The sequence below is a fragment of the Capra hircus genome, chromosome 1 (genome assembly GCF_001704415.2).
Source record: "Capra hircus breed San Clemente chromosome 1, ASM170441v1, whole genome shotgun sequence".
Classification (NCBI taxonomy): Eukaryota; Metazoa; Chordata; class Mammalia; order Artiodactyla; family Bovidae; genus Capra; species Capra hircus.
The window spans coordinates 118060574-118083045 of record NC_030808.1 but is presented as its reverse complement, the minus strand read 5'-3'; the positions used below and the strand labels follow the sequence as shown (position 1 = coordinate 118083045).

General features: G+C 43.3%; 1 protein-coding gene across 2 annotated transcripts in view; it reads right to left on the bottom strand.

Moving 5' to 3' along the window:
- Positions 1 to 20625, bottom strand: part of WWTR1 (WW domain containing transcription regulator 1) — a 146839-nt gene extending 126214 nt beyond the window's left edge. The window contains exons 1-2 of one of the 2 annotated variants that reach the window (XM_018049081.1): positions 20336 to 20625; positions 19496 to 19932 (exon numbers count right to left, since the gene is read on the bottom strand). In XM_018049081.1, coding sequence (XP_017904570.1) covers positions 19496 to 19926 — 431 coding nt within the window. In that variant the 5' untranslated portion in view covers positions 19927 to 19932; positions 20336 to 20625. The remainder of the gene's footprint in view (positions 1 to 19495; positions 19933 to 20335) is intronic. The other variant, XM_018049076.1, reaches the window with a different exon arrangement.

The following is a 22472-nucleotide window of genomic DNA, read 5'->3' as shown; positions in this document are numbered from 1 at the left end:
GAGAATTAAATACGAACAGTGCTTGGAGCGATGCCTGACACTGAGTAAGTGCTCTGTATAGCCTGTTGAATAAATACACATAAATGCATATTCAGACCTCGGACCTCACTTTCTGACAACAGCAGCAACAAGGAAAAGCCTCATCCAGCTTCATTTTTCACCCCATCAAGATTCCTTTTTCACTCACTTTTCCCCATTCGTTCACTCCTTGGTGGAAGTTCTAGGAAGAATAAAATATTTTATTCTTATGCTCCCTGCCCTTGAGGATGGGCCTTCTGGGAAAAACTGAAGAGAAGAAAAACAGCAGTAACTGTTCTCCACCAAGATCCAGGCACTAGAAATGGCTGAATCACAGGCTTGGTGAGCAGCTCCAAGAGGCCAGTGAAAGAGCCTGGACCAAGCAGGCTATGTTCTGCAGACAGGCTTGCAAGGCTCTGGTTTATTCAGCCCTGAGGGACTGCTCCGTGGGTACCCACCTGCTCACCCAGGCCGCCCTTCCCAGGCACTGCCTGCCGGCAAGAACCCCTGAGCCTCTTTCCTGCCCTGCTTCCTTAGGAGCTCAGCCTCCGGCCCTGGACACCACACCTGCCCCCTCACAACTTACATCAAAGGCTCTGAGGCCAAATATTGAACTGATGATGTTGGCCAGAGAGCTCTGGGCAGAGCTTGTAAACTGCAGAAGAAAAGGGTCCTTGCCTTTCCTGCCCAGGAGGAAGGAACATGCTCTGTGATCTTGACCAAAAAGCCCCCGGAAGGTCAGAACAGGGCTCTATTCTCACCTTCACGTGTTCGTGATTATGTGGTGGTGTCTCCCCACACCTCCACCCACCTCACCCCACCGGCACTGGGCATCTTCATGACACTGCTAGGGTACCATGCCCATATTGAAAAGAAGGTTAAACTATCATACAAACACAATGTATTTTTTGTAATTAGACTTGTGTCTCCTACCTTTGGATAATTACTAAAAATCTCCCTTCAAAGTGATTAAAAAAAAAAAAGTCCTCAAAAACTCAAAAGAAGAATTCAATTTATACCAAGTCTTTGTGGTGAGGTTTAAATAACATCACAGTCCCATTATTGGGAGAATGGGTAAATAAACTGTGGTATAGCCAAAATACAGAATAATATATTAAGGTAGATCTCTAGCTACTGTCATAGAAAAACATACTTTCCAGTGGGGGAGAAAGAAAGAGACATGAAGATACAACATGCAAAAAAATCTGAACTACAGGTTTGCACATGCTCTTGGATGGACTGTGAATTGAGAAGAGGGCTCAGTTTCCAGGGACAATGAGCACAACTGGTATAGAGGAGTCAAGAGAGACTGTCTCTGGCTGGATTTCTTAAAAAAATGCATTCGTGTATAACTTGGGCAGTTTGGGGGTGTCATAAAAAATAAATAGATGCTGTTTCATTTACATATACGACCAGCTATTATTATTCAGTCGCTAAGTTGTGTCCAATTCTTTGCAACCCCATGGCCTGCTGCATGCCAGACTTCCCCGTCCTTCACTATCTTCTGGAGTTTCCAAAAACTCATGTCCGTTGAATCAGTGATACCATTCAACCATCTCATCCTCTGTCGTCCCCTTCTCCCCTTGCCCTCAATCTTTCCCAGCATCAGGGTCTTTTCCAATGGGTCAGCTCTTCCAATCAGACGGCCAAAGTAATGGAGCTTCAGCTTCAAATCTAATTTATAACTTTACATTCTTCTTTCCTTTATTCTGATCAGAAGAGGGTTTTTTTTCTTGCTTTTCAGAGAGCTAAAACAATGATAAAATTCAATTCTGGTTCTGTGTGACCTTAAGAAACTTGTAAACAATAAAACAGCCTAAGCCAAAATTTAAAATAAAGATATTAGAAATAGATATCTGGCTAAGCTTCCTTTCAGGATTGTTTGTGGATGTTGGTGATACCACTGAGGATGAACTTGAGGCTGTGTTTTTAAATACTTGCTACTAACTAGCTCCTCTGACATCTCTCTGTATTCACCACTGACACATTTAATCTGCTTAATTACAGTTTTGTTGATATCTCAAATTCCCCTTATTTACTCTGCATCCTGAAAAAGTCCTTTGAAATCTAAACAGTCCACTACCTCTCCGGCTCTGTTTGGAAAGGTTACAATCTTAGGATCCTTTGAAAGGAGAGCGGGGGTTGGGGAGCTATATTTCCAGCATGAAGTGGAATGTGAAAATAATCTGGGAATAGAATGAATACACTGGATTTATTCTCAGCAACTTTCTCTCTCCTAATTTGTCACTGTTCTGCTTGAAGAAGTTATTTCTTTGAATGTATAGTCAGACTGATAATTAAATACAACGATTAGAATATATTCCAACTTGTAATACACTCTATGTATACTCCCTATGCCAATAAGCAGAGTACCCGTGTCTGCACATAAAATGTGCTCAATAAAAATCTACTGGCCTACTGCCTAAGAAAGAAGTACTAGATGATCTAAAGAAAGGAGACATTTTAAATTATTTGTATTTCTTTCAGCAGATATTAACTGAACTCCTATCACGTGTGCTAGGCACTAGGCCGGGCACTGAAGAGATACAAATGGGGTAAAATTTGGTTATTTGTCCTTAAGGAGTTCATAATATAAAGAATGGAAATAAAACATAAGTACTCTCCCTTGCAAAAAAGTCAAAATTGCCTGTTATTTCTAACTCTCAAATTCAAATCAAACTCATTGTACTATTACATCTGATCTTAAAAGCATCCTTTTCTGCCTCTGACCACCCAGTCCATTTTGATTATTTAAAAAGTATGTTCAGCATCAGCCTTGATCTTTACAGATACTCTTTTGTACCAAGACATACTAGGCATGAAGGACAACACCCTATCAGGTCCATCTTCCGAGAGTTGACATGTTGGGGAAATGAAATAAACCCATTCATTTAGCAACAAGCCTTGGGACTTCCCTGGTAGTCCAGTGGTTAAGAATCCCCCTGCCAATGCAGGAGACACGCATTCAATCCCTGGTGCAAGAAGATCCCACATGCCACAGAGCAACTAGGCCCACACCACCACTACTGAGTCCATGAACCTAGAGCCTACGCTCCACAATAGGAGAAGCCACGCACTGCAACGGAGAGTAGCCCACACAACTCAAGAAAGCCCAGGTGCACCAGAAAAGACCCAACCCAGCATAGCCAAAAATAAATAAATAGATAATTTTAAAAAACCTTACCCAAGATTTTAATGAGTAATAGGAAAGATCAGTTGCCAAATTACCCATCAGATCAAATTACTGTGGGATCTGGAGGAGAAGGAGGAGATCCTTCTAGCTCGAGATCCTTCTAGCTGACACTCTCTCATCAAAGTGTCAGAGAGGAGATGGGGTTGGCTGCGGGTTAACACACCAATCAGGAGACAGAGAACATTTCAGGACAGTGAGAGAAATGATACACTACTGTTAATCAGAAGTCCAAGATAAGCCACTATGTATATCCAGAGGCCATAAGCATAAAATAGAGAGAAAACTGGAGCAGCAAGCACCTTCAGGACTCTTATAGGCTGGCTACCCTCAATCCTATTTATTCACATGTTCCCGAAAAAACACTCCACACTTAGATACACACATGCCTTGAGATGAAGGGGATCGACCAACAGCAAAAAGGAACACGAGTCCCCCAGTTGAGTCTAAATCCCGTATTTGTCTTTTTAAAGTATTCATATGAAGGGCAATGGCATTAACATAATACTGGCTCTAGACTTTGGAGTTTTAACCAAGGGTTCAAGATGATTTGTTTTCTTTTCTCTGTGCTTCCCTCACTCTCTTGGCCAATTTCTCTTCTCTCTTCCTTTATTTTTCTCTCTCCACCCTTCTCTGTGTTACTTTAAAAAAAAAAAAAATTCAATGCCACAAGACTGTACATTTAAATTCAGCCCACATGACATTTCCTCCAAGTTTAATTGCTTCCATACAATTTATATCCGCTAGTCACGCTAGACCCCAGAGTATTAAACATGCTCTTTTACAAAGAAGCTCTTGTCCCATAATAACCCCCATAATCAAAGTGCAGGAATTACGGGTAAGGACCAGCCGGATGACGGATGAAACAAACAGGTTTTTAAATTCACCCAAAGCAGGCTTCAGGCAGGAGGCAAATCAAAGCCGGCCACTCTACCATCAGGCTTGAGAACAGAAACACTAGCTTGAACTCCGCACATCCAGACAGGAAGAAATGAAGTCATATATATATATATATATATATATATATATATATATGCAGCCATGAAATTAAAAGACGCTTACTCCTTGGAAGAAAAGTTATGACCAACCTAGATAGTATATTCAAAAGCAGAGACATTACTTTGCTGACTAAGGTCCATCTAGTCAAGGCTATGGTTTTTCTTGTGGTCATGTATGGATGTGAGAGTTGGACTGTGAAGAAGGCTGAGCGCTGAAGAATTGATGTGTTTGAACTGTGGTGTTGGAGAAGACTCTTGAGAGTCCCTTGGACTGCAAGGAGATCCAACCAGCCCATTCTAAAGGAGATCAGCCCTGGGTGTTCTTTGGAAGGAATGATGCTAAAGCTGAAGCTCCAGTACTTTGGCCACCTCATGCGAAGAGTTGACTCATTGGAAAGAATTCTGATGCTTGGAGGGATTGGGGGCAGGAGGAGAAGGGGACGACCGAGGATGAGATGGCTGGATGGCATCACTGACTCGATGGACGTGAGTCTGACTGAACTCCGGGAGTTGGTGATGGACAGGGAGGCCTGGCGTGCTGTGATTCATGGGGTCACAAAGAGTCGGACACGACTGAGCGACTGAACTGAACTGACTGATAACTCAGATACCTTATCTTTGGGTTGACATGAAGAGCCACCACAGTGCCGCTTAAAAACACCTAGCTACATTTTCTCTGCTTTCAAGCCCATCCCTCAAAGTTCTAATGATGGACGCCAGTGAGTCAAAGTCGCTCAGTCGTGTCCAACCCCTTGCATCCCCATGGACTATACAGTCAGGGAATTCTCCAGGCCAGAATACTGAAGTGAATCCCCCTTCTCCAGGGGATCTTCCCAACCCAGGGATCGAACCCAAGTCTCCAGGATTGTAGCCAGATTCTTTACCAACTGAGCCACAACTCTTTATTTAGATATTTATTTATGTATTTGGCTATGCCTGGTCTTCATTGCAGCATGCAGGTTCTTCAGTTGTGTCATAGGGGATCTAGTTCCCTGACCAGGGATTGAACCCTGGCCCCCTGCATTGGGTGCTTCGAGTCTCAGCCACTGGACCACTAGGGAAGTTCCCAAGTCCAGTCTTTAAATGAGTAAATCTTCTTCTTTGTTATTCTGAGCAGACTGAAATTACCTTTCCCATCTTACCACAGACAACTTGGGCAACATTTCTAGACTTGTCCTACAGCAAAGTAGTGTTAGTCACTCAGTTGTCTCCAACTCTTTGTGACCCCATGGACTGTATGTAGCCCACCAGCCTCCTCTGTCCATGGAATTCTCCAGGCAAGGATCCTGGAGTGGGTTGCCATTTCCTTCTCCAGAAGATCTTCCTGACCCAGGGATCAAACCCAGGTCTCCCGCACTGCAGGCAGATTCTTTACCATCTGAGCCACCAGGGAAGCCTGTCCTACAGCAAAGGACATCTACAAACATCTCAACTTCTTTTATAAACCCTTATCTTTCTAAATACTTGTTCGACTTTTCCCACTATCTTCCCCACCTCTCAACAAATCACTTCCTTTGTGAACTTCAAAGTTCACACTTGTGATTTCATAACCGCACGAGGCAGTAACAGGACTCTGGATTTCTGGATCTCCCTTATTCAGCTAGCCCACTCTGCACAAGAACTATGCCTACCTTTCTTCTGAAGCAACATTGTCGGTCCTCCTCACTGGATTCAGACAGATACCTCTCCACCGGGACTTTTCAGAAAACAATTTTCTAATTCCATGCAATCTCTTCTTCTGCTCAAAAACCCATTCAAGGTAAGAGAAAAACAAAGTCAACTACTTACCAGATCCCCACCCTTGCTTCTTTAAGGATTTAGTGAAGGTTTCTATAGCTTTCCCCTTTGCCTACATTCCCTCACTGATTTTCATGCACCAATGATGTTCATGGATTAAGGGTCGAAGCAGTAGAGTCTGGATCAGCGATGTTACTCTAACCTTAGAAACTGGTGGATGGAAACATTTTGCTTGTTGCCAATGAACTACTTTTGACCTATTCTAATAAAGAAAAAGAAAACAATTCCCTTGCTGTCACTAAAACACATGTCACTGAGGTTTTATTACTTTTACATGCTATACAGCTTTATTATTTATTGTAGCAGTCTAGATCTGGACATATTCTGAATCATAATCATTTCGTGCATCAAGTCATTGGACAAATCAAAGTAAAATCAGATTTTTAAAACGTTCATTTAGAAGCTCCTGCTTATATTTTGGAAAGGAAATCTTATATTTCAATGGCATTAGATATTATTCATCATGCAGTGTCATTTTATCTTGTTCCACAATGTAACTTTTTTGTTTTATCCTTGGCCTATTTGACCATCAAGGTACAAAACAGACATTGTTTTAAAAATTCATTTGTAATAAGTATCAGTAAATATAACCTTTCACTTCAGCTGAAGCAACTCCACAGCATCAGTTTACCACCTCCATGCTTACTGGGAAGTTCATAATACTCTTTTTCAGCAGCTCTCAAAACCAGACTCCAAAGAGATATGTACCAGTTGCTAAAGTGTTTACCAAGGCCCAGAATGACTTAAAATGCAAAACTTAACTACTGATGCTTTGCTTTCTGGTGAATATAGACAATGCGTTTAGTCAGATAATGGGATTTTTTTATTCATACACATGAGATAAGCTGGACATACCAATGCATGAGCAACCAGGAAATCGGAGTCCTTTAATGGTTTTCAACTGATTAACTAGGGTGGCCAATTAGTAGGTTAAATGGAGTCCTTTAATGGGTTTCAACTAATTAACTAGGGTTGGCCAATTAGTAGGTTAAATGAAAAGCACTTTGGCAAAACCTGACTCATTTCACTATGGCTAATAATTTTTAAAAAGGCTGTGCTAGTCCATCCCTTGTTCTAGCCACCTGCCAAAGTTTTCAGGCAGAAATTTCAACAATTCTGCATCCAGCCTTCAAAATCATTTATTTAATGTTGACACTTTAAATTGTCGATAATGACTCTACACTCTCCTTTGCTCCTACTGTTAAATATTTGTTAATAATCACTGACGACTCAATAGTTATTAAAATGTAAGCCACAGATAAACAGAAAGAACAATGGCTCCACTCTGTCCTGTGTGGGTTACAGTCCTTGGACCTTCGCTAGAGCACTTTCCCGAAGCCCCAAGCACAACCCTTGCCATCTTCAAGCTTACAGAAATATCAGATCAATAAATTTAACTATTTACAGATCATAGATAATTAAACTTTTTTAAAAGCCTATGAGGAAAACGGACCATGTTTTAAAAACCTATCTGGGTACAGCTTAACATTTAAGTAGCTGATTCTTCCTCCATTTCCATCTTTCCTTTCTACAAGTTTTTTATACAATACATATTTGTGGATTCTATGCTAAAATGCACAAAGAGCCACCTATATTCTGGATAACATATTAGGTAACAAGAATTCATATTTGCCTAAAGTCCTAAATGCACAGGCTTCTATTGCACACAGTACACAAAACTAAGGCCCGTAAGAGTGGTGACAATTGTACTGAAGAGTGTGTCTACAGAAAACACAAGTGGTTTTACAAGCAGCACTGAAGTTTACTGCTTCTTTTATGGTTCTTAATCCCTTCTACTAAATTCACATGTTCACACGAATCCCAAGCCAGTAACAGGACCACTAGATGCTCCCAAATTTGCAAAATGCAGCATTATAGCCTTTTACCTACAGTCCCAGCTTTCACTACAAAATGTATTCAAACTCAAACTAGTTTGACATAATCAAGTATGTTTTATTTACTTACATTGTGAAAGAGTAAACTGATCCAGAACATTGACATGCATTATAATTTCAGAATCTACTTTACCAGCTATTAAAATCAGTCTAGCAAAATGAAGAAACAAAGATGGAAAGATAAACATTCATCTGAAACTACAGTTACATAATATTTCAAACCATAAATTTTTAACTGATACTCTGCAAATATAATCTGCTATTTTTATGGCTGCAATTAAGTATGACGCGTCTAGGCAGTAACAGTCCTGTGAGCTACAAACTGTGACAAAGGTTTGACCACAGCTGGGATTGGAGAAGGCAATTTTCCTCCTGGCAAGTGAGTATCATATCAATTAGAGTAATACTTTTACCCAAGTCTTATAACTTATCTCGGTTAGTTATAAAACACTGATTTCAGGCCTCATTTGAACTGGATGTTTAAATAAGCAAATGTGTGATCCTTCCAGACGGCCAGCAGACCTCTCCAGGGAAAACTTCGTGCTCCTTAGCAGGACACCTCAGTGGAGGAGGGAACTGGTGGGCTATGACTTCTATAATTCAGGGGCTTATCGTCATCATTTTCCTCTCTTCTGTCCATAACTTTGTTCTATATTTTTCAAGTCTCCTATAAATGTGTTATCATTTGTTTATAATTTAAAAAATAAAATGCTTTAAAGAAACAAACAAAAGCCATCTTACTCAATGTAGTACCCAATGTAGTACTTATTCAATGTAGCCCAACCCTGGAAAAAGAAAAGTGGCCCCAGGAGAAAAACCATTTGCTGGATATTTTTCAGTGCCTATCTTCCTCTGAGAAACATGCCATAAAATTAACCCTTCCTCTTCCTTGAACTTCCCTGAATTTCAGGCACTACTTTCTGGATTTCCTCATAAATATCTCTGTTTCCTCTCTATCTCCTTCACCAAGTCTAGGAACTTCTCTTTTCTTCTCAATCTATGTGTAACCTCTCTCTAAGGAATCTCATCCATGCCTGGATTTGAATAATAATAATAATCTATGATCATAGTTATATAGATAATACAAACATAGACATACTTGCCTGGGGGGGGGCATATGTATATATATATCTCCCCTGGGTATCTTTAACGTGTTAAAATGTTTCTCAGCCTCTTTAAAAGTTTCCAATACTGCTCATTACAACAAGAATGGTAGTCCATTCAAGCCATTATACAGCCAGTAACCTGAAAATTTTCCATTCATCTCCTTTTCTCACAGCCCGTATCTCCTCCATTACCAAATCCTATCCAATTTACCTCTCTAGTGTCCTGAAATGATTTCACTAGCCCTCAAATGACTGATTTCACTTCTTCCCTTTTCCAGCACCACCAAAGCAATTCCCCCATGACTGAGTCACTCGTGTGAGGGAGTACCTTCATTCCAAAGTGGCAGAATATTCAAGTTATGGCTTGTGAATTCTGAAACTGCAGTTAAAATGTCTATCCCCATTTCATCCCAGTACAACCCACATCCTGATTGGTTTTGGAGCACCAAGGACGTCAATTTTCCAAACCACAAAGCCAAATCCCAGTCTCTGAACTATAGTTACCCCAACGAGGCTTTTCGCCCATCAAGAACCTCATGAAGTTCTCCAGAATTTAACTCATATCTATACTCAGTCCCAAGGGTGTGTGAGGACCAACCAGAAAAAGAGACCACCTAAGCTGTGGTTCCCAAGATCCCCAAACAACCAACTGATGCAAGTATAAATGAGGTCATGTGTATACATAATAAATCCCTGGAAGATACACAAGCAAATGTGAACAGTGGTTCTATTGAGTAAAACTAGAGGGCGGGGTACTTTTATTTTTCACTTTACATTCTTCAGCTCTGCTTAAATTTTTTGATGAGAGTATGTTAAAAAGCCATCTTTTTGGGCCGAGGGGGGGAACTGCAGGATCCTAGCTCCCCAACCAAGTTTCAACCTGAGCCCCCAGCAGTCTAAGCGCAAAGTCCTAACCCCCAACCCACCAGGGAATTCCCCAAAAGTCATGTTTTAAAAAGAAATTCAAAGATAAAATCAAGTCAGTATAAGTTATGTTTGTTCACTTGGGTTATATTTCTTTTGCTTGTGTTTTCTACTGATTTTGATGGATTAACGGATTGTCACAGTTGCTTCCTCAACCTGTGAATCCCAAGAAAGGTTTTTCATGGACAAATTGGGAGACAGACAAATATTCAGTATTTCACTATTTGCAGAAAATCCATCACAAAGAAATACATATTTTTAATAAAAAATCTAGTATATACATTTTCCCCCAGTGAACATGTTTTGTTTGGGCACCCCACAACATCTCTGAGTACCCATCCTTCACTCATCTTCCTCACCACTGCATTTAGAACATCGAGCTAGGGTTCTAAATTTTCAGTCCAGGCAGGGGACAGACATGATTCCTGAACACAAAGATTCCTACAAGGAATTCCAGGCTGTAAGCTTGCAAAGACTTAAAAGAAAACATTGCAGGATTCTTGCCTTATCAAGCACCTACCTATGTGCCAGGCACTGTGCTCAGGTCAAGCAATGACAAAGCAAGAAAAACATCCACTCTTGCCCTCGTGGAAATTACAGTGTAGTAAGAAAGAGATAGATCATCAGTAATAAGGGTAATTTCAGGCAGTCCCATGGTTGGGACAGCCGAGTTTCCATTGCAGAGGGCTCTGGTTCTACCCCTGGTTGGAGAACTAAGATCGCGCACACAGTGAGGCACAGCCAACACACACACACATACACAAATAAAAACACACAGTGATACAGCAGCAGCGCTAATCTGGGGAAACACAGAGGGCTATGGGAAAACCTAGCCGAAGCATCTAAGCCAGTGCGAGGGCTGTGAGTCAGGGAAAACCTCCTGCAGGGCTGGCACCTAAGCTGATGCCTGAAGGTAGTGTGGGTGTTAACCAGGCAAAAAGCGGGGAAATAATGTTCCAGGCACAGGTAGCAGCTTGTGCCAAGTTCCTGAGGCCAGAAGGAGTGTAGCCAATGGGAGAAACTAAAAGCCATCCAGACCAGCTGGAAATTTCAGATTTGTAACCATAATAGAAATGACTGACTTATTGGGACACACCTCAATGCACTTCCAAGCTGGGAGAGCAGCTGCATACAGGTCAGAAAGGGGCTTTCAACGTGACTGTGTCTGTATTCTTCACGATTCTCCGCTAGACTGTCAGCTGCCTGCGGCCTGAAAACCTGCCCGATTTCTCCCCTCTCCACACAGTGCCCTGAACTGCCACATAAGAGCAGTGCAATGATTTTTCCTGGTCGATGCTGAACCAGGTAAGATCTCTCAAGGTAGCACAAAGGCAAGGCCCTGGGAGAGCGCAGCCCCCATCACCATCTCAACCAGGAACAAGAACAGGAATAAGTAAACTTTCACTAAGCACTTGACATATATTGCTGATTTCACTTCATTGAACATCATTTTTTCCCTTGTCATCCGCTATGTCTAGATGGAACATTAAATAAAAGCTAGAAGTCCAAGAGAGCAAGCAAATAAAACATGTTAAAGGAAATTCAGAACATCTGCTGCCATCAAGTCTACTTCTTATCCTGACTTCTATGGAGAAATTTTGGTTAAGATTTTAGCAATTACTGTGTCAAATATGTTCCCTGGTGGCTCAGACAGTAAAGAATCTGCCTGCAATGCAGGAGACCCGGGTTCGATCCCAGGGTTGGAAAGATCCCCCTGAGAAGGGACGGGCAACCCACTCCAGTATTCTTGCCTGGAGAAGTCCATGGACAGAGGAGGCTGGTGGCATACCCAGTTCATGGGGTTGCAAAGAGTCACACGACTGAGGGACTGACACTACCGTGTATAACTGAATCACTTTGCTGCAGAGCAGTAATTAGCACAACACTGTAATTCAACTACACTTCAATAAAAACTTTTTAAAAAGAAAGAAAAAGAAAAGAACCCCAAACAAGAAAAACACAGGTAGTTCCAAAGAGGACTTGCTTGGTAACAAAAGCTCCAGGCTTCAGTTACTGAGCTAAGGCTTTCAGATTCCCTCATGCCCCACACATCTACCCAAATCTACCACTCCATCTTCCCTTGCCTCTGTGCTTGCTCTCTCCTGTGATTTTTACCCCACTTATTTGGTGGCTCAGACGGTAAAGCGTCTGTCTACAATGCAGGAAACCTGGGTTCAATCCCTAGGTTGGGAAGATCCCCTGGAGAAGGAAATGGCAATCCACTCCAGTACTACTGCCTGGAAAATCCCATGGACAGAGGAGCCTGGTAGGCTACAGTCCATGGGGTCGCAAAGAGTCGGACACGACTGAGTGACTTCACTTTCACTATCCTGATTTATGTTTATTGTGCAACATTTGGAACATACAGGAAAATAGAAACTAGACAAGAAAAATCTCCATAATCCCACAAATGACCATCAAAAACACTCTGTTTATGGAACCCTCTATCAGACAGACACACACACACATACTTTTTAAAATAGTATCAGGATTATGATACTTACACAAGGTACCATAACTGTTGAGTCTCTTTTATGGTATGCCCCACTTGTTTGATATTTAAGGCCATTTCTTTATCTCTAAGCATTGGTAACTGACTCTTAAATCAAGAAATACAAATGACAGCCTAACACGTACACAAAGCACACTGAAAAGAAAAACTATAACTTGCTTTAAATATGAAACTCTCAACTAGAGAAGGAATAGTGAAGGTCACAGAAAGGCTTCCCAAAGTCTACGGAACATTCCAGGGTGGATGGTAAGAGATGATATTTGGAATAAAATGTTCAAAAATTAAATATGTTTGTGAAATATTGGTTTAAAAATGAACTAGCTTTGTAATAAGTGACTCTGGAATCATTAATGCATATTGTGAAATTCCAAAAGAGGGATAGAGCATGCAACATATCTCAAATCTATTGGTCTTTGTGAACTTTTGTTCCAAGGAATACACTTTGGAAAACTGCTCTGCTGATATTTCAACGCACTAAAATATTCACAGTCCCCCAGTGGAAGGGCCATCCCCTCAGAACTTGCCCTTCAACAATAAGTTTATTACTTCAACCCTCAGTCTTCCAAATCACACTTTTTAATAAAATTATCCTCTGGATTGGTGGGTTCTTTTACTTCCATCACCCTCTTCTGTGGTTAGATATTTCCTAACCACAGGAGGGAGGAAAGGAAAGAAAAGGATGATAATTCCCACCCGTCTTAATTTGTCAACAAACAAAAATAAAGATCACTCAACCCTTTAAGCAATTTATTCCTAATCAATCTCTGCAATTATAAAGACAATGAGAAGTACCCTTTTCTCCTTTAAGCTACTGTACTCACATTACCTAACTACATTTCATCAGGAACACATCCAATCCTGGCATAAACTAGGTCATCCTCAAGCCGTGTCACATCTGTGTTCCCTGCAAAATGGTATGGATTCATGAATGGTGAAAATCTCAGTGAGAAAATATAGTCATTGTCAACAGACTACCCATTTCTGGTTGATTTGCTTTATCATCTCTCTTGCTCTCTCTCCAACAATGAGAGCTCCAAATCTGATTGCCCAGACGGAGCCTGGAAGCAAACTCTAATGCTCCACCCACCACTCCAAAGTTATCTGGTCACCAAGGATACCTAATTACAGGGCCTAATTAGGGGCACTAATTGGCATGAGGCAACACAGTACAAGGGTAGGAGGACAGGTTTGAGAATCACAAATCTAATCCCATCTCTGCCACGTGCCTGTTATGTGACCCTGGGCCATGTACTCAACCTTATTGTGCCTCAGTTTCCTCAACAGTAAAATGGTATAATAATATGTACCTGTTCACAGGTCACTGTGAGGGTTAAAAGAAAGAATGTGTGAAAAGCACCTACGGTTATGAATAAAGTTTCCACACACACGCGTCAGAAGTGGGCTCCATGGGTGCTTCTGATCTCCCTGAGAAGCACCGATTCAGCTCCCTGTCTCCTCTGGCCATAGAACAGATAATCAACACATGTCAGTTACTTCCCCTTCTCATCTTTCCCACTTCTCAATCCCACTCCCCTTCCAAACCCAGCCCACACACAAAACTAGCAGCCACAAGCCAAATTACAAAAATCAGAAAGTAGACTTTCCTCAGAAGTGACTGGATACCTTTTGCCCAAGATGCTGCAGCAAAAAGCCACCATGCCCCCATGGTGGGCATCCCTATTTAGGTTTTTTTTAACGTGAAGATCGTCAGTTCTTATTTTCAACTTTAAAAACCAGCTTGCAATTCCAGATCCAGGCTGCCATTTAGCGCCAAACTTTAATTGAGAGCCAAAATTAGTTTACCTTACTACCAAAGTCTCTGCATCTGATTTTGGCCAGGTAAACAAGAGTACGCATGTGGGAAGGCAAGAATGAACTTGTGCTGAAATTCGACTATTTACCAGACACTTCAGGTATGTTATCTAATCTTCCAAAATACCGTGAAATAGGTATTATGATCCTTATTTTACAGACAAGGAAACTAAGGCAGCAAACAATTCTTTTTTGACTGACAAAAGGCTCTTCATGAAAACAGCTACATTATCTAGTCAACCAAAGGTAAACAGAGAAAACCAGCCAGAGTCAGTTCTTTTTTAAGAAAAGTAAAACTTAAACAACAGTTTTAAATGAAATCTTTTCTAACTGAAAAGAATTTGAAAACTTTACTCCCACAAACATCTCAAGAAGTTACTGAAGTTTGTACTTCAGCTTTTCTAGCCATGGAAAGAAAGAGAAATCCTAAGATGACAGCCCTGTTGTAGGTCTAGAGAGAAACCAGAATGGGACACAAAGATTAAGGAATCTGGACATAAAAGCTTAAGGAAAAGAAACTTGACAACCGAGGGGATTGTGAGCCTAGAAAATTTTGAGATCATAATAAAGGCAAATAGCATATAAATGCATAAAAAGGCAATTAGAAATACTAAGAAAAAAAATCTTTAAGAAAGTCAAGGTCCAAATATGAAGAAACTAAAAGGTGACACAAATTTAAACAACTGATGAAGAGTGAAAAGAAAGAATCCATTTGACTTTGTCGCTGGATATATCCTCCTGAGTGTCCCAGGAGTCCTGACACCAGACCCAGTGTGTGAGTCTAAGACCCAATCTAATACACAAGGCAGTAAATTATATTAAATGTTGCTTCCGGTTTTTCAACTTCAAGAAGAATTTACGAATACAGTCAATTGGGGGGCAAAGCACAAAATCTTTATTAGTCATGGATTCAGAGCTTTGGAATGTTGAGGTGTCACAGACAAAAAGCAAACTGTGGAACTGCTAGCCACCCAAACCTCCTTGACTTACAAAATGGGGAGTCAAGAAATACTGTCAAAAGTTTCCAGAAAATAACAAAGGTGACCTAACAGACAAACTCAAAATAACGTAAATATCAAACTTGGGAGAGGAAAAAAGAAACATTTTAAGGAGCTACATTTCTCATTTTCTTCAGTTCAGTTCAGTTCAGTCGCTCAGTCGTGTCCAACTCTTTGCAACCCCATGAATCATAGCACACCAGGCCTCCCTGTCCATCACCAACTCCCAGAGTTCACTCAAACTCACGTCCATCCAGTCGGTAATGCCATCCAGCCATCTCATCCTCTGTCGTCCCCTTCTCCTCCTGTCCCCAATCCCTTCCAGCATCAGAGTCTTTTCCAATGAGTCAACTCTTCGCATGAGGTGGCCAAAGTACTGGAGTTTCAGCTTTAGCATCAGTCTTTCCAAAGAACACCCAGGACTGATCTCCTTTAGAATAGACTGGTTGGTCTCCTTGCAGTCCAAGGGACTCTCAAGAGTCTTCTCATTTTCTTATTAGGTGTTAAATATTGATAACAACAGTGGTAAAAGCATATTACTTTAAGGGTTAAGAAGGTAACAATCTAAGAGTTAAATACAGAAACAGTTTTTAAAAAAATTTAAAAGTTGCCTCCATGAGCCTTGAGAAAAATAGATCACTTTGACAAAAATAAATTTCTACCACACATTACAGAAAAGGCTAAACACTAAAATTATTACTAAAACCTGGGAGTGGCAGCAAATGTTACAGTTGGAATTATACTTAAGAGTAGGGATATATTCTCTTATAGAATATGTTATTCAAATACAATTTTTCTGTAAGAATGGAAAGTTCTACTGAAGCCAGGTCATTTTCTTCTTTATAATTCTCTATTTTCTGGTCTAGATACACCAAACATGTACTCCATTTATAACCAGACTTTTTTTTTTTAATTTTAATGTGATCAGTGTTCAGACCCTGTTTGAGCCCAACACCTACACACCCTAACCTGATTTATGAGCTGTAGAGAACAGCAGAAACAGTACAGTCATCTTCAGAGGCCATGCATTTTAACATGGCGTGGTTCCATCCACCCCACAGTTAAATGGCACCCTACATCACAGGGCAGGTTTGAACACTGAGAAAAGGTGTCCTTTAACAGGTGTCAGAAAGTAATTACATTGTATACATAAGAACAATCTTACCTGAGAAAATGACAAAAACTGTTTAAAGCTTCTTAGATGTCCAGGCTTTATATCCCACATAGCTCATTGTTCAACTGGGTAAGTGACATGGGGACTAAGAGGGGCATGGAAAAAGGAAAATTGCTCCTGAAGTAAAGGCAACAGATTAGAGGGCCAGTCCACCAATAAAAAAGAACATGACTTTGATACCCTTCCCTGGCCTCAATTTTCTAACCTTCCCCTAAAAAAATGACCTTGTCAATTATGAAATGATTTGATTTCTGAGGTATAAAGCCCCCTACTCCTGACAGAATCAAGAATACGATTCTACTGCTAGCCCCATTTCACAGATGATGGTGCAAAGTCATGAGTAGATTTTTATGAAAACTAATCCAGGGTCAGCTGCCATTATTTTCCAAGCTTCTACTTAAATCCACCAAGATACACTGATTGGTGAAACAAAATATGACATATAACATTTACCTTTATTCCAACTTTAACAAAGCTCCGAAAGAAATTCAGAGAACTCTTGGAAGAGTTCTTTATCTCAAAAGACAATGATCACAGTGATTTAGTTTCTTAAATTCCCTTAGCTACTTGGCCAATAATTTTCAAGGATTGTTATCAGCTCAAGCCTACAGGCCTATTACCTACATGTTTTTCCAGTTGTTGTCATCACTGACTGTCCAAAGGAGATTCACCCCGCTTTGGACTGAGGAGTGGCTTTTTGTTATTGTTGTTGTTTAGATGCTAAGTTGTGCCCAAGTCTTTTGCGACCCTATGAGCTGTCCATGGGATTTTCCAGGCAAGAATACGGGAGTGGGTTGCCATTTCCTCCTCCAGGGGATCTTTCCCACCCAGGAATTAAACCCATGGTTCCTGGCTCATCTCCTGGATTGCAGGTGGGTTCTTCATCATTGAGCCACCCGGGAAGCCAAGGAGTGGCTTTAGTTGGGGGGATTAGGCAGATGTAGCAGATTAATTTTTTCTAAACCCAAGGCTAACTTCCACTTTTCACAAACATATTTTTGAGCTACTCCAATCATTCAAAATGTGTATAAAAGAGAATCCTTTTGTTTTGCTTTCGTTTAGGGATCTTTTCCCCTAGCTTTCCTCAGACATTAGGCAAGACTAGCTCTTATTTCATATTTTTAGCAACCAGTTATACCGATCACATATCATATATATTTGTGTATGTATATATATTAACATAGTTCAAAAATCATTGGGGACCGAAACTATTTTCCAAAATTATTGTAAATTATTGGGTCTTTTTCTATTTGTATGTACTACTAAGTCCATTTCTACAAAAGTCACAATAACATATTCAAAACTGCATTTACCTAAGTAAGCAACACAACATGCTGCTTCAGACCTTTATATAGTATATAAGGGCTGGAGCTAATGGTAAAGAACTTGCCTGCCAATTCAGGAGACACAAGAGATGCCAGTTCAGTCCCTGGGTTGAAAAGATCCCCTGAAGGAGGTCAAGGCAGCCCACTCCCATATTCTTGCCTGGAGATTCCCATGGACAGAGGACTCTGGCAGGCTGCAGTCCATAGGGTTGCAAAGAGTCAGAAATGACTTTGCACATACACACAGTATATAAACTAATGCCATCCTTCAGAACAATATCATCACACTTAGAAAAATGTCATGCTATTACATAACATACTTGAATTCCACCAACTATTTAGATCAAAGCACTCAGTATGTGTCCACACTAGCACTCATTCACCAGAAGACCAGTTGTGGACTAGAATGATCAGCAACTCTGTTTCCGACAAGGGCTTCTCAGCGCTACATCAACCCCACCAGCAACAAAGAACTCCTTCTTGCACAAGATGTCAACAGCTTTGGGATGGAGAAGAAATAACTGGCTACCAGTATGAGTCAAATGGCTCATTTATAAGGCTATTATAAGCCTTCATCCATCACTGTATTTGTTATCAGGTCCTCTCATAGCGATCAAAGTATCAAATATTATCTTATTAAAATTGCACATAACAACTTCTAAACTAAGGCTACTCTATTTTATACATATATATATATATATATATATGTAGGCTTTAAAATAAAGTCTAAGGCAAGTTCTCAGAAGAGGAGTTTTCCACCATGGCAGTCAACAGTCAGCCAGTGCAGGCAATCCTGAACCAAGTGCTCCAGTTGGCAGGACTTCTATCCAGGCCACTGATGGCCTGACCCCCCATGACCTCACTGGTTATGTTTCAAGTTCTAGCTTGGCTTCTCCTCCAGAATATAATTATTTTAGGGTACCACAACTGAAGCAACCTTCTTTATGCCTGTGGAGTCTAATTCCACTCGAATGTAAAATTCACTACATCGAAAAGTCAGAACAACCTTTCGGGAAATACGACAAAGCAGCTCCCAATCGATGATATTCTAGGTTACCGAGTGCAACACAATAGAACTCCTGACCCAATTTCCACACAATTGATTTGTCCAGCCCACAGCTACTTCACCACGCAGTTCCTAATTACATCACTGGGGGGTGCTGTATGGTTATTACGTCACCGAACTGGGAGCTGTAAGGCCTAAGCCAGTGTTCCCTTTTCCAATGGAGAGACAGCAGACCACCTACAGTAACAAAAGTTCCTCTCTCCTCCCCAAGCCTCAGTTCTGTTCTAGAACTATCTTGATGTCACATCGCAGTGCACCAGGCTAGGAGTTACCTGACTTGGAGTGGGCCGGAAAGGGAGTAGCGTTTGGGTCCAGAAGTCAAAGTACTCCAGTATCAGTACTCCAGACTCAACGCATCTATGTGTTTCACGAGAATTCTGCCCAAGTGCTTTTTTCTTCTACCTCGAAGAATTTTCATGTCCTGAAAATCTCGCAATTTCCCGGATCCTAGATGAACTCCACCAGACCCAGCTTCTGATCCCTTACAATTCCAACACCCTAAAACTAACTCCCACTTCCAGCCTCCCAGATTTCTGGGAAAAAAGCCTTCAACGACACACATTATCACGCAGGCACACACACGCACGTAAGCACGCACCGTCACGAACACGCACAAGAACAAGCGCGCGCGGCCTGGGTATTGTGACTCTGTGTCCCCCCCTTGCTCCAGGCTGACTTACTTGAGGAAGTACCTCTGACCAGTGGCCGTAAAGGTCATCTCCCAGCCCGGGGGCAGCGGTAGCTCGTCGGTCACGTCGTAGGACTGCTGACGGAGATGTGCGTGCTGCTGCGCGGGGCTGACCGCAGCGCCCGCGCCCGTGCCCAGCTGCAGGGACGCGGGCGACGAGTGCGAGCGGACGTGCTGGGCGCCGCCGGCCAGTCGGGGCCCCGGGTGGCCGCCGGACGAGTCGGTGCTCGACTGGCGCGAGTGCGAGCCGGAGTCAGGCTCCTTGAAGAACGATTCGGGCAGGATCTTCTTCCGCCACGAGCTGGGCTTGGGGTTCATCACCGAGTTGAAGAGGGCTTCGAGGTCCGTGTCTAGGTCTTGAGTGACGTGGATCACTTGCTGCCCGGGTGGCGGGAGCGGAGGGGGCGCCGAAGCCGGATTCATCTTCTGCTAGGAGAAAGGAGGTCAGATTAGCTTCTTATTGAAGGTCTGATAATTGAAGAGGAGAACAGAGAGAAGAGACAGATAGGTGTCCGCCTCGGGATCCCAGACACCCAGAACTTGAGACCAGCGGGGTGGGGGAGGGGTCCCTCCTGGCCTCCAGAATTATGCAACTTTCTTGAAGCCAAGAAGTTACCAGGAAAGGGGGAGGGGGTGTCTGCTGGGAGTTAACTGCACTGGAGACGCTAATGAAACTGCTGGTGTCTAAGGACAGGTCGAAATTTTCCAGAGCAGGCAGCGCCCTCAAAGTCTCAACCCGAGCCAACTCCAAGACGTCTCCACTCGGGAAGCCCGAGGAGCCGGGCGCCCCGGCGTGGTGCGGGGTGAACGGGCGCGCGCCAGCGGGCACTACCTGGACGCGCAGCGAATCCGAGTCTGGGCGTGCGGTGGCCGCCGTCCCGCCCGAACTCGCCGTTGGGCCTGGGTCGCTCGGCTGCGTCCCGAGCTTGCAGGGCTGGAGCTGGGGCCCGGCTGGCAAATCCCGACCCTACTCGGTGTCTGGCAGCCGAGAGGCTTCGGCTCTCACATCCCCCGAACTGGCCTCAGGCGCTCGCGCTCCGCGGAGAAGCGGAGAAGCAGACAGCGCGGCCGCCGCGGATCCCGGACTGTCCCATAAACAAAGTTTGGAGCAAACTCCCACTCCCAGGAAAGAGGCGGGCCCGAAAGTTAAGCTGTTGAATTATGCATGACCTCCAAGTCCGGAGCCAGCCTACCCCCTCTCGTCCCTCCCCTTCCTCCTCCTCCTCCTTCCACCCTGGCACCAGAAAACCCTGGGCGTGCTGGGTACTCTGCAGGGTAAGAGGAGATGGGTGCCCCCCACCCACTCCTCCTGGACGGGCTGACCTCTCTCGCGGAACCCTGGATCTGCATTCCTTTGAGTTTACCACGGACTTGGGGCGGGATCAAAGGGAAAGTGGCCCGAGCCTGTTTAATCAAGGACTTGTGGACCGAAACCAGGCTGGGGGCGGCGGAAGACACGCGAGTGAGGGACCCAAACAGAGGAAGGGCGGGTCCTGGGTGCCGCGCCTTCTCTTCGTGCAGGGTACCGAGGCCGGGAGCCAGGAGCGCGGCATTGATCAGTGATTCTGCCTAAGGGCGGGCCCGGGTACGCTCCGACGCGAGGAGACACCAGCGAGGCCAGCCTTTCCACGGGAGGCTGCATGTGACCATATTTGGTCTGGCGAGGAGGCATCTCGGCTGTTTGGCTTTCAATTGTCTGCTCGTGCGCAGACAGTGCCCAGAAAGTGCCTCTGTCGCTAGGGATGCGACTTCGCCAACTAGTTCACTGTAAACAAACCAACCTTGAAACCATTTATCAGTTCTTCTTTCCTCTCCTGGGTGACTCGGGTCACCAAGGGTTGAGAAGAAACCTGGGCAAATCTTCGGTGCTGGAAAAGGGCAGCAAGGGGCCCCCCTCTCTCGCGACATCCTCGCGGGTCGTGGGAGGATTGGAATGTCCCTGACGCCCTCCAGAGAGCCTGGAGCCTGGATAGAACCGGAACAGGTGGCAGGGAGTAGAGAGGGTGCGCCAGTGACCCGGAAAAAACCACCCACCCTCCCACCGACTGGATCTGGGCGTGGGCTGGAGACCCCCTACTTCTAGATCTGGCCTGGCAAGACAGCTGCGGGAAGTAGGAGGCGGCCTGGCCCTCCGAAGCAGCTCAGTTCCTTCTGTTCCTTGTCCCCTCCCGTCGAGGGGAAGGGGAGAGTGGCTTCGAGATAAATTCGGCTTCAGAAAACCCCTACCCCGCCCCACCCTACTGGATTCAAACATAAGCTTATGAAATAAGTCACATGAGACAATATATGTAAAGCACTTTGCAGACATACCTGCCTACATGCTTTTTTGTTAAATAAAAGTGCAAGTATTGTGCCTTCACATTTTTATAAGAGTAGATCAAAATTAAAATCTGGAGTTGCTGTGAAGGAGAAAAGTGTATGGGAAAGACAAGGCCATCCTGTAGTTTTGCCATGGAAAGGGTAGGAGTATTCAGAGCACATTCCCTGAATGGCTGCTCCCTGTCATTGCCCAAAATAGAGCAGAAGCCACCTATGTGAGCCCCCTTCTTCATTATCTATATCTGAGGGTGTGCTCCTCACAGACTGGGAAAAATCAAGGCTGCCTGAGAGATCACTATCCAAGGTAAGCAGAGCATGGCTCCTCCAGGAGACTCTGGTTTCCATCAGCAAGTCCTCTGCCCATAGGACCAACAGAGGGAAGGGGAAGCTGCTGCAGGTCACTCCATGGGAAGTAGCATCTTTGCAAGCTATTCTCAAAAGCCACCACAGTTGCAACAATTGAATTAGCTTTGGAACTACAGGAAGTGAATGGGACCAAAGTGTTACTAATTGAGAAGCCTCTTGACAATGAAAGGATGGAACTTTGGGGCCAGCCCTATTGCAGGAAGGTCCTCACCCAGGAAGGAAGGTCTTGCTTTGTAAGAAATACCTGGTTCCTAGAAAAGAGGAAATTACTGAGGGAGCCATGA